The sequence below is a fragment of the Labrus mixtus genome, chromosome 4 (assembly GCF_963584025.1).
Source record: "Labrus mixtus chromosome 4, fLabMix1.1, whole genome shotgun sequence".
NCBI classification, from domain to species: domain Eukaryota; kingdom Metazoa; phylum Chordata; class Actinopteri; order Labriformes; family Labridae; genus Labrus; species Labrus mixtus.
The window spans coordinates 7510334-7521273 of NC_083615.1; the positions used below are offsets into that span (position 1 = coordinate 7510334).

A 10940-nucleotide genomic window follows, 5' to 3' on the forward strand; every position below is an offset into this window, starting at 1 on the left:
TATTTACACTTGTGCTTTTCGACATGACAGCAAAATGTACTAAATACTCCCTTCACTAGTTGTACTAAATGTAAATACTGATGCCTTTAAAGGAAAGGAACAAATCTCAAATGCACTAGGTGGTTAGAATGGTTTGTAAAGTTATTCTAAATTGAAGACTCCACCTATCACGTGTTAAACAAGGACCCAAAAGCAGGTTTAAAGTTTAAACTAGGTGAGGTCAAGATAATGTGATTTAAAAAAAAAAAACGACCTAATGAGGTCATGCTGTTTTAAGTGTACTGCCCCTTTAACCGCCGAAGTGAGGCAGTGACATCCTTACGTTACGTTCTGTACATCTGTGCTGTATCTTTCACAGCAACTAAAGTCTATTCACGTTTTTTCGGCAATACGTCGTCGCTAATATCAGCAAACTTATTTTGAAAGTCCAACATCGACAACTCAGGTAGGTCTTTATGTCACCTTGCTTCCCCCTCCGTCGTGTAGCCTTATTGAGCCAAAACTGGGATGAAGTGACGGACACTTGGTTGCTGACAATGCATAGCAACCATGATAGCAACCAGAAGGGCTCTTTGGTAATGCAACGTTAAATTGTTGTAAGCAATCTAGTTGATGATCGCCATCGTCAGCATAAATACAACCTATCGCTTAATCATAAATTATCCGTCTTAATCGCAGCCACCCTCATTGAATAAAGATAACCAACGTTATGTCACTATAAGGAAAGTGGACTGCTTTGCAATTGTTTTCTTTTGTATTTAAATCTGATGCACACTGAATTAAAAGATTTTTAACCCTCAACTACAAGTGTCAGTAAGAAAAATATAGTAGGCAAAAATAAGGTTTTATTATTGCACTTATATTCCTTATTATTATAATATATATATTTCTTACATTCCTTATTATATTTAAAAAATAAGGTTTTATTATTGCACTTATATTCCTTATTATTATAATATATATATTTCTTATATTCCTTATTATATTTAAAAAAAAATAAGGTTTTATTTTACCTATAATAAAAATGGAAAGAAACAAGAATACTTGTCGGGGAAATGTATTAGGTTATGTATTATAACAGTTATTTGATGGTGACTTGGCATGCTCCTGTAAAGCTGCTGTCTCCAGAACTCCTGCATAAATGTAAACAGAATGAAGTGACACAAAACTGCATCAGCTTTTTTTAAGTAGCTTACTGGTCAAGGTCGATTATTAGCAGTTGTCTACTCTTATTTTGTCTAAGCTGTATAAGGGTTTATAGCCTTTTATCCACCAAATCCTGCCTTGTATTTTTTACCTGCAGATCCACCTCACGTGTTCACTGTCTTAATTAATACAGAAATGAGTTCTCAAATCCGACAAAACTTCCACCAGGACTGCGAGGCTGCCATTAACAGACAGATCAACCTAGAGCTCTATGCCTCATATGTTTATCTCTCTATGGTAAGAAGATGCAATGTGCATATTTTCTCCCCAAAGCTCATAGCTCATTCTGTTTGACAAAACAGTTTTGTTTTTGTTTTTTTTAGGCTTACTATTTTGATAGGGACGACAAATCCCTACCACATTTTTCTAGGTTCTTTCAAGCACAGTCTAAAGAAGAACGGGAGCATGCAGAGAAGCTGATGAGTCTGCAGAACAAGCGAGGAGGCAAGATTTTTCTGCAGGACATCAGGGTATAACATTGTACTTTTTTACTTCCTTAAAGTGTTCAGAATATTAATTTTTCCTTCACTGTGTCTATGTACTAACTAACGCCTAAATACCTTTAGGGCGAATTTATGAAGCAGTGATTCACATGTTGGTTATTTTTGTAAAATCTGTATAACATTGGTGTTATATTGTCCTGCATTATTAATGTCATTTGCAGAAACCTGATAGAGATGAGTGGGGCAGCAGCCTGGAGGCCTTGGAGTGTGCTTTGCAGCTTGAGAAAAGTGTAAACCAATCCCTGCTCGACCTGCAGAAAATAGCGACAGAACACAATGACCCTCACGTAAGAAGCAGAGTAAAAGGCCACGACGCAGATCTGCTGCCTGAATATTATTCTGTCTCCATCCAGGATGTTTTCTGCTATCCTAGCCGGTGCTCGGATGCCTGTGTTCATTATGCATTTATCTTGAAATTTATTCTAAAAATAAGCTTTGAAGGCGACTGTCTCCCCACGATTAAAAAAAGAATCCCGTCTGAAGTGTGTTTTAAACAAAAAGAAAAGCTCTGGGATCACTGATACTGTGCTTTAATGTATCAAAGCATGCTCGCTAACCAAGTGGCAGAAAAATACATCAAAACTAAAAGATATGCTAATGACAGGAGATGTGCTTTGGCAGTGGCATTATCATCATGTAAAACGATTAATGTAAAGGACATTTTGAAGCAACAATTTCAAGTTGAGCTAAAAGCATACATTACCACTTCTTAATGTGCTTCAGGCGACTGTTTTGCTCAAAAAACACAAAGGAAAAATGTCTGTATGAAAAGTCTGTAAAACTATATAATAATATGGCGGGTGAAGAGCAGACACTTGGCTTCTGAAATTGAATTGGAGACGTAACCGAGTCAGACTGCAGCTGGATTCTGTGTGCTTTTCATGCAATGTATGCTGTTTGGATGACCTGACACTGTAGTAACATGATTATTCTGTCTTTTTTATGTGCAGGTGTGTGACTTCATAGAATCACATTTTCTGGGCGAACAGGTCAAATCTATCAAACAGCTTGCTGACTGGATATCCAACCTGCGTCACATGGGAGCCCCCCAGAGTGGCATGGCGGAGTATCTCTTTGACAAACATACCATGGCTGAGGAGGGAAGTTAAACTAAACTGACCATTCATCCTGTCCCTGACATGTCCTCCTTATAATACAGATACCACTGCTTTACTTTGTGTTTGTGAGCACTGTCAACTGCACACGTTTCAGATAGCACTTTAGACAATGACCTTACTTTATGTTACATTCCTGATTCGTGGTGTTTTGTGAAAACATTGAATTGATGCCAACGATGTATTCATATCATCTGATACTGTACTGATAATGTTTTAAAGTAACGAGACAAAATGCTACAATTTCTATTTATTTAAATGAAGTTAAAGTGATTGCTTATTGGCAATTACTGGAATCATGTGCAATGACATTATAAAGTAATAATTCAGGGTATTGCTATTCTAATTTCTTATTATGAGAACTTGTAATATATTCATTTTGCTTTCAATAACTGATATCTGTATTGTGAACATATACATCCAAAGTAGGTAGATAAATACATAAAGAAATGACAATAATAAATCAACATTACATCCCTTTTCATACCAGGAGTTTCCATCTTACAACCCTAAAGTATGATATTCATGACGCTGCATTCCACACCTTTTAAATTAAAACATACCTCTTTTTTATAATAAGCTTTTATTTATCATTTTTTTCTCCAGTTTTAATAACTCAGCGTTATGAAGTACATATAATATTCCGGATAAATATTGTGTTAAAGATATTTAAAGGGTATAATACAACCGATAGCTGCTGTTATAATTGATCTACTTTATACAAAGAGTTTGCCGTTCTTTCTTTTTTTCGAGTTAGTAAATCTCAGTTATTTATATATTTAAGATGTGTTATTAGCTATTGGCGTACTCACTCATATTCACAAGTACAGGGTATACAATGACTGTGTAGGCTGACAACACAGTAACCTGCAATAAATGACACTTATCTGAACACACTGATGAGACGGAGAACCCCTGAAGATTATTCCTCAATTCTCTTTTAGTGGTGTATAGTGAATTTGCGATGAATTGCTTAAGCAGTGTGCTTGTATAAATACAGTTACATAGTTATAAAATGTAATTCAATTTTTCATTTTGTATTGCAAAAATAAAAGAAAAAGACCAATGAAACAACATGATGCTAATATTTATTAAAGAGGAAATTAGAAACGATGCTCAACACAATATACAAATTCTACCTCCTTGCCGCTGAACATCAGAGGAAACTGGAACGTATTTCTAATTTTCTTTCATAGTTGACTGTTAAATCTCATATGGTGCTTTTTGAATCACAAGTAGGTTAAGTGTTCTGTAAGGGTTTACATGTAAGTAGAGATTAACTTTGTGTTTACAGTTGTGCACAGTGCTACAAATAACTGTAATGCATTTCAGATTGTAACACCGATCAGTACATGTTTAGCTGAAATATTTTCAATTCCACATGTGATGCGAAAACAGTCAGTCACACCCTCTTTTCTTAGTCCTGATCCCTCCCTCCTGCCGCCTTTTTCACCCCACCGTCCACCAAAACACCTAGTAGGTCTCCTTCAGCCAATGAGATTCCTGAATCATTGGGTGAGTGTTGCTGATTGGTTTCTTGTTGCGATGATGCTGCAGTGGAAACTGTGTTCATGTTATTGCTCAACCCGCCATTGGTGCCCCCGTTGCTTGCCCTTGTGTTGGCACTAAAGTTCCCATGGTTACTAAAATTACTGTGACTTGTACTGTTACAGAGACTTCCTGTTGTGCCAGTGCCGTTGGTGCTTGTTGCATTAATGCTGCTAGAGCTGCTGTTGGGATTACTGGGATTTGCTGACGCTGCTGTGCGAGACGGAGGAGTGAACGAGAACACCCTTTCTCCTCCGCTTCCTGTTGCCCGAGCACTCAGAGGTCCAGGTTGGCTTTCGCCTGAGGGGAGGATGTCCAGCGTTAGGCGGGGATGTGGAGGTCGGCGAGACAGCAGGCCATGCCCGGGTCTGAGTTTAGATATTGGGCAGAGTTCAGGTGGGGGGTCGGGAAAGGAGAAGGTAGGAGCAGTTGGAACCCCGCTATCCTCACTCAACCAGGGGAACGCAGACGATGGAGGTGGAGGGATGTGGTTCGGGGTGTCGGGAGGCAGCATCTGTGAGTTGGCCATTGGGTGAGCAAGGGAGGTGCAGCTGCGGTCCCACTCATTCTGAGGTCGCCGGGCAGGTCGAGGGCGAGGCACTGCAGGGGGGATGCAATGGATGGGTGTTTGCGGGCAGCTGTAGAAACCAGGTCTCTCATACAAGGGAATGGTGGAGAAGGCATAGTCTGGATCTCGCTCTTGGTTCAAAGGCTGGCGGGCTGACTCTGGGTGCAGAAACAGTGGGAAGCGTTTGTGCGGAGCTCCAGGGCGGCGGCGCAGCAGAGAGACCCGGGTGGAGCGGTGAAAATTGGGGGACTGTACACCGAGAAGACGACCCAGCCCTCCAAGCAGCGGAGTGGAGTAGTTGGCTTCCTCATTCTCTTTTATTTGCCCCAGATTGGATTGAAACTCCATCTCCTCCTTGGGAACACTAGTTTGGATCAAGTAGACGGTTGTGTGATGGTTAGCAAAAGCGCCTAATAAGAATTGTCTGAAAGAAGAAAAAGAAACATCACTGAACCTGATATCCAGGGCTGAGCCCATAAAGGAGGGTTTGCGATGTTCAGCGCTGGCAGCTGTGTACGGAGGCTGAGGTTCAGATTCATTCCAGTACATATCCCTCTCCACCAGCGGGAGACTGTCATACATGTCATCCACAGACAACAAGGACACCTGAGAGACAACGGAAACCAAAAGAAGTATGTCGACACCGCCTCTGTCTGCATTAGATTTTTTTTTCTAAGCGTTGAGAAATGAAATCAAACCTGTAGATTGCGATCAACAAGCCAGTTGGTTTCAAAGTCATCATCATCTTCACCAAAAGGATTTATGAGCTGCTCAGCCACCTAAAACCATGAACAGAAAACTGATGTACAGTAGCTTGGTAATGGAAAAATGAAAACAATTTCTTGCACAGTACAATAATAATAATAATAAAATAATAACTCTATTTATACAGCAATTTTTAAAAGTCGAGGTACAAAGTGTTTTCTACAGCTGTTGGGCCCAAACTGCAAAGGTTTGGTCATCTTTTGTGACAGGTCGAGCTATGGGAACCACTGGTAGGGAACTACTGGACGATCTCCGGCAGCAATAAGGCTCATAGGGAGTTAACAGATCACCTACTGTATATAGGGTTGGACCTGGCCATTTAATGCTTTAACAACAAGCAATAAGATCTTCAAATCAATTTAAAAACTCACAGGTAGTGAAGGGAAGAAAGGACGAGTGTAATGTGGTTACTTCTCTTGCTTTGTGTTAAAAGCCTGGCAGCAGCATTTTTAATTAATTGCAGTCTTTGGATGATCCGCTTGCTGATGCCAGAATAAAAAGCATTTTAATAGTCGAGTCTATTTTGGTTTACTGTGTCAGTTGAGCAAAGCAAGACTGCATAACTAAAGTCACCGATGTCAAAAGATTGGTCTGAGAAAATGCCAAATAGACTCACTGGGGGAGAATTATTAATGTAGCTATAGTGCTGGAGCCAGAGGGAGTAGTAATAAGAACTTCAAATTTAAATTCTAAATTTCATTTAGCTGTAGAACGGTTTTGACATCCAGCTTTTAAATAAGTTGTGCCATGTTTTAACGAGTCTAGACTCCCCGGCTTCAGTGATAAAATGGTGACAAATCCATTACATTTTGTGAGTGAAGTAAACAAGAAACTGCTCACATTACTCTGGTGAGGATTGGACAGGTTGTTCAGACAGAGGACCAGTCACAGCTTTTACTGATTTAATCAGGATTCCAGGGTTATTATCATGATCAGCAATGAGCTGTGAAAAATATGTGTTCCTTGCTTCTTCGACTTTACACTGGTGCATAAACATTAAGTGTTAAAATACATGAAAGGAAGCACTTTGTTCTTCATATTCCACTTCCTCTCTGCCTTCCTACATTGCCCCTTAAAAACCCAGATTTCCTCATTCGGAGGGCGGTTTTAGCTTTTAGTTTCTGATGGTGGAACCATGTTTGCTGCTAACAGGAAATGTGTTTGAAGCAGTAAAAGCTCGACAAAAGCTGGGAATGATCAGTGTAGTGAGTTTGTGGCCCAGAGACATGAGTGGAATATGGAAAAACACAGCCCTGTGGTCAAAGACGGCAAAGTCAGCCAGGTTCACAGCATCCGCACAGAAACCATGAGAGATCACAAGAGCAAGTGTTTGTCGTTGGTTGTGACTCGGAAGTATCCGCAGAAATTCCTTACCTTCAGCCAACCAACATAAAAGAAGAACTGCAACAGGGTGAAAACAGGCAGGTAGAAGTCCACATCGTGACCAGGGTATCCCTGAGCTGGATCCAAGAACTGGCGACCAATCAGACAAGCCAGGAAGAAGCTGTAGACCGCCACTGTCACCACCTACTCAAACAAACAGACAAGTCAAGTCTGGAAGTGATTCAGCACTACCTTTTGAGGAAATAATCTCTTGTTAACAGATAGCATTGTGTTTTCCAAGCTTATGTTTTCAATTTGAATCAATTAATCAATTTAAGTATATGATTATTGTTGTACCACACATACTCAGATTCTTTATAGCCAAACTGGTGTCCTTATATTTGTTAAGCATTTATTTCATTACAATTTTCCTTTTTATAAGAAAAGTTTTGAAGTTATTTATGACTAAATTAAGCTACTGAATCTTGTTCCACCAACAAGGCATCAACTCTAGTTCTAGCACATTGTATCAACAAACCTGAGTGTAGACAAGAGGCAGGCTGATCCAGTCATAGCCGTACAGCTTCATACACTTTGCCCGCAAACTATTCAACTCCTGAATAGAGAAAAAAAAAGGACAGACATAACCAATTTACAACAATGCTTTAGAGTTTAAATGGCAGCAGAGAGACAGAGATGTTCAGGCTCTAGAGCTTCAGACCTACAGTGAGAATGGCGGTGAGTGCCACGTCATTGTTGATGCGGCCCTCGGTCCTAGCCCTCAGAGCCAGACTGACAAACCACATGCAGGGAACCCAGAACTTGTTGTGGGGAGAAGGCAAGTCCTCTAGGTTTTTCAGCTCCTCTGAGGTCATCAAACCTGTGAAATGCCGAAAGGGACGCAAGGCAAAAAGACAAAAAGAGACCACAGTTGTGTCCAGGAGCACCATTCTTTGCTGTTTCCTTAAGACTTAAAAAAAAAAAATGCAAACAGATCTAGCCGCTTTGGACGCACTAACAAGTGTGACCTTGGATGGTTTTATTGACAACAGCTTACCGGCCTGCACCAGATGCTCCATGGTGGGAAACCTCTTGTAGACGGCAGTGCTGACAGAGCGGTAGATAAGCACACCCGAGAGATTTGCGTAACGCATCAGAGTTCGTCGGGTCAGTCTGGAGGGCTCATCGGCTCCTTGAACATGACCGCCTACTAATGCCGCCAACCGGTCTGGCCAGGGGACGTTCTCAAACTGGCCCCACCAACGGGACACAACCAAGGTTACATAAAAGCCTGTCAAACAAACAAACAAACAAGTAAAGAACTGTTTTTTTTTTTTATGGATTCCATAGATATTATCTTCAATGAAGGTGAAGATTTATAGACATTAAAGTCTATTATTTGGATTAACCTTGAAGTTGAGAAATTGCCAACACTCACCCAGCACAAAGGACACAGGGATGAGCTCTGCATAACGGTCACAGTATAAAGACAGCTTCTCAAACAGCCTCCTCTGGACATCATTTAAGACAAATCTGGTGAAGAAAACATAGACTTCTTGAAAATTGTGGCTAAATCATACTTTGCTATATCTGCAGACTGGATGAGATAAAACAAATGCTGAAGTAGTTCTGACTATACCTATAAACAATACTGAAGAAGTAGTACAGAAGAGTGAAGATGACGAGTTCTCTGTAGAGAAGTTTATAGATGCTACCCTTCCACCGCAGAAGCAGGTGGAAGAAGGTTCCCAGACCTGCGTCGGCAACCCTGCGAGAGTACGTTATTGTCATTGCTGCCTGCTGGCCACCTTGTTCGGTGACTGGGGAGTGACATGAAGTAAAGCAGTGAGGTGTTTTTCTCGGCGAGTCCTCTTAACTCAACATCCTCGATCAACTTGGATCTCATACAGCCAATGTGGTCACATTTCTACAATGAGAAAGGAAAACAAAACAGAGTGAGGTATTTCACATATGCTCGCTCAGATCCTTATGCTTGGTTGGATACAAACCAAGTCTGATTCACAATCCCATATAAAAAACAACTCAACAATATTTTCCTTTTTCAACACACTTGAAAACACAAAATTTTTTATAAATATCAAGTTCTCTCAACTTACATTAAAAAAGAACAACACGAACTGACCTGAAGAAATATTCGCAGTGTCTGCAAAAACCAAAAACAATGCGTAAGGCTCCCAAAAGTTCAGTTCAGACGACTCTTCTCGTGGTTGCTTACCGCACACTGGGAAAAAAATCGTGGTGCCTCAGCCGCTGTGGCTGGAGACGTGGAGAATGTGGGATAAAAAGGAAAGCAGGAAAGAAAAGAGAGAGAGAGAGAGAGAGAGAGAGAGAGAGAGGAAAAAGAGAGTCCTACACCTCCGGTCACTTGATGTGTTAATCTGTTTTCTGCAACAAAGCTGCATTGTGAGCGCAGGTCCTGTTAATCTGAACAAATCTGAGGACAGCAGTGCACCAACACTGCACAAAAATAGCTTGTCCAGTGCTGAGTCTTGTGTTCGGATTTTGGAAGTATGACTCTTATATAACCAATTTGAGCAACTTGTCGGACAATGTGCTTCATAATTTAGTCTTAAGTTTTTTTTTACCTTTGAACAACTCCCACCCTTTCAATATATTCTCATTTTTCTGTTGACTTTAAGAGGGCATGAAAGTTATTTTCCCTGTGGAGGATCATGGAGTATTGATTCAGGGATACCTCTTGATCAGGTGAGACTGTGTGACACCCCTCTGTTGGAAAAAATGTGTAGAGCTTGGCTCTTACTGACCAGAAGGTGTTAGTGATTAACCCTTCCTGCTAACCAGGAGACCTACAGCAGGGCGAAGTGCTGACAACCTGTTTCACATTGACAAAGCATTGTTTCAGCAGTCTTAACTCATTTTTGAAGCCCTGGAAAACCGCTGAGGATTTGGTTTTGAACACTTTGGTGAGTATATTCTCTGCAGTGTTTTCTTTCCTTTTTTTTCTACACAAACGTGTGTGTGATACTTTACTCTTGATATTGTAAAAAAGAGAGACACTCTTTTAGTGTGAGAGCCAACAAAGACAAAGTGTGACCTCCTGCAGATCTGTAGCGTTCAAGTTCATGTAGTTTAAACATTGTGGAGGGCCTCTAACTTTTTGAAGAGTCTGAGGTTTGTCAATGAGCTCTTTAGTTTTCATGTGAGTTTAAACAGCAGTGTAACTTCTTTCTATGCATCCACAGGGCATCAGGATCATTGTGAGACGCTCAAAGCATTGGACCAAGTATTTTCTGATGACCATATGAGAGTCATGGATGCTTTTGAGGGAATTCACACTGTCCAGATTTCCTCTTCTCCTCCACCTTCAACAAAAGTCAGCCCAGGATATGAAGTCCTGAGAGCGGGGAGATCTGGAATAGCGGTTTATTCCGCCACAGTCTTCTATGGTACACCTGAGGTCCTGGGACGGTCTGCTCCAAGACAAAAGTCCAACAGGGAAATAGAGGGGGAAGGCTGTGTAGTTGGACGGTGAGTGTCAAAACCCGAAACACCTGACATCATGAAAGATGTGCTTATTCCGATGTGTGGATTTTATTTGTTAAAAGGTTATTCTGTTTCCTAGGGTGTAGTGCCAGGTTATTTTACTGATACTTAATTATGTGTGGCTACCTGTGGTACATAATCCTCTAATGTTTCATTCCACCACACTGGTAACACCACCTGAGTAGAAAGATAACGTTCCTTTAGCGAAAGTATTTAACAACAAAAATCTTCACAGATGGGGTTCTGTTGGACATTATGTACCGTTTGAATCCTGTTTTAAGAAATCAAGGTAACAAGATCACAGTCTTTCGAGGATCGTTGATGTTTTTTTACACCCGATAATGTTACGGTAACAGCCATGTGGTCAAGTTGTAAACTAGCAAACAG

General features: G+C 40.7%; 2 protein-coding genes across 4 annotated transcripts; one reads left to right on the top strand and one right to left on the bottom strand.

Moving 5' to 3' along the window:
* The first annotated feature begins 336 nt into the window (after positions 1-336).
* Positions 337-2882, top strand: fth1b (ferritin, heavy polypeptide 1b). Of its 3 annotated transcripts, none has more exons than XM_061035522.1 (5): positions 337-445; positions 1340-1443; positions 1530-1676; positions 1871-1996; positions 2660-2882. In XM_061035522.1, exons 2-5 carry the CDS (start codon positions 1342-1344, stop codon positions 2816-2818), a joined length of 534 nt encoding a protein of 177 aa, XP_060891505.1. In that variant the 5' UTR covers positions 337-445; positions 1340-1341; the 3' UTR covers positions 2819-2882. The 3 variants fall into 3 exon arrangements, with proteins under 3 accessions (XP_060891505.1, XP_060891506.1, XP_060891507.1); XM_061035523.1 differs by having other exon boundaries at positions 1577-1676; XM_061035524.1 differs by lacking the exon at positions 337-445 and having other exon boundaries at positions 1328-1443; positions 1577-1676.
* Positions 2883-3995: 1113 nt separating this feature from the next.
* On the bottom strand, positions 3996-9307 carry best1 (bestrophin 1). The gene is made up of 10 exons (XM_061035521.1): positions 9172-9307; positions 8668-8955; positions 8467-8561; positions 8086-8319; positions 7754-7908; positions 7567-7644; positions 7080-7232; positions 5639-5719; positions 5395-5546; positions 3996-5304 (listed from the first exon to the last, which is right to left on the bottom strand). Exons 2-10 carry the CDS (start codon positions 8817-8819, stop codon positions 4242-4244), a joined length of 2163 nt encoding a protein of 720 aa, XP_060891504.1. The 5' UTR covers positions 8820-8955; positions 9172-9307; the 3' UTR covers positions 3996-4241.
* Between the last annotated feature and the right edge of the window lie 1633 nt (positions 9308-10940).

Bases quoted from the DNA above. Each gene is read 5' to 3' on its own strand.
- fth1b (XM_061035522.1), top strand. From the start codon at position 1,342: ATGAGTTCTCAAATCCGACAAAACTTCCACCAGGACTGCGAGGCTGCC. The intron at 1,444-1,529 runs GTAAGAAGATGC...TGTTTTTTTTAG, and splicing joins CATATGTTTATCTCTCTATG to GCTTACTATTTTGATAGGGA. The intron at 1,677-1,870 runs GTATAACATTGT...TGTCATTTGCAG, and splicing joins TTTTTCTGCAGGACATCAGG to AAACCTGATAGAGATGAGTG.
- best1 (XM_061035521.1), bottom strand. From the start codon at position 8,819: ATGACAATAACGTACTCTCGCAGGGTTGCCGACGCAGGTCTGGGAACC. The intron at 7,233-7,566 runs GTTTGTTGATAC...TTGTTTGAGTAG, and splicing joins TGCCTCTTGTCTACACTCAG to GTGGTGACAGTGGCGGTCTA. The intron at 5,547-5,638 runs GTTTGATTTCAT...GTTGTCTCTCAG, and splicing joins TTGTTGATCGCAATCTACAG to GTGTCCTTGTTGTCTGTGGA.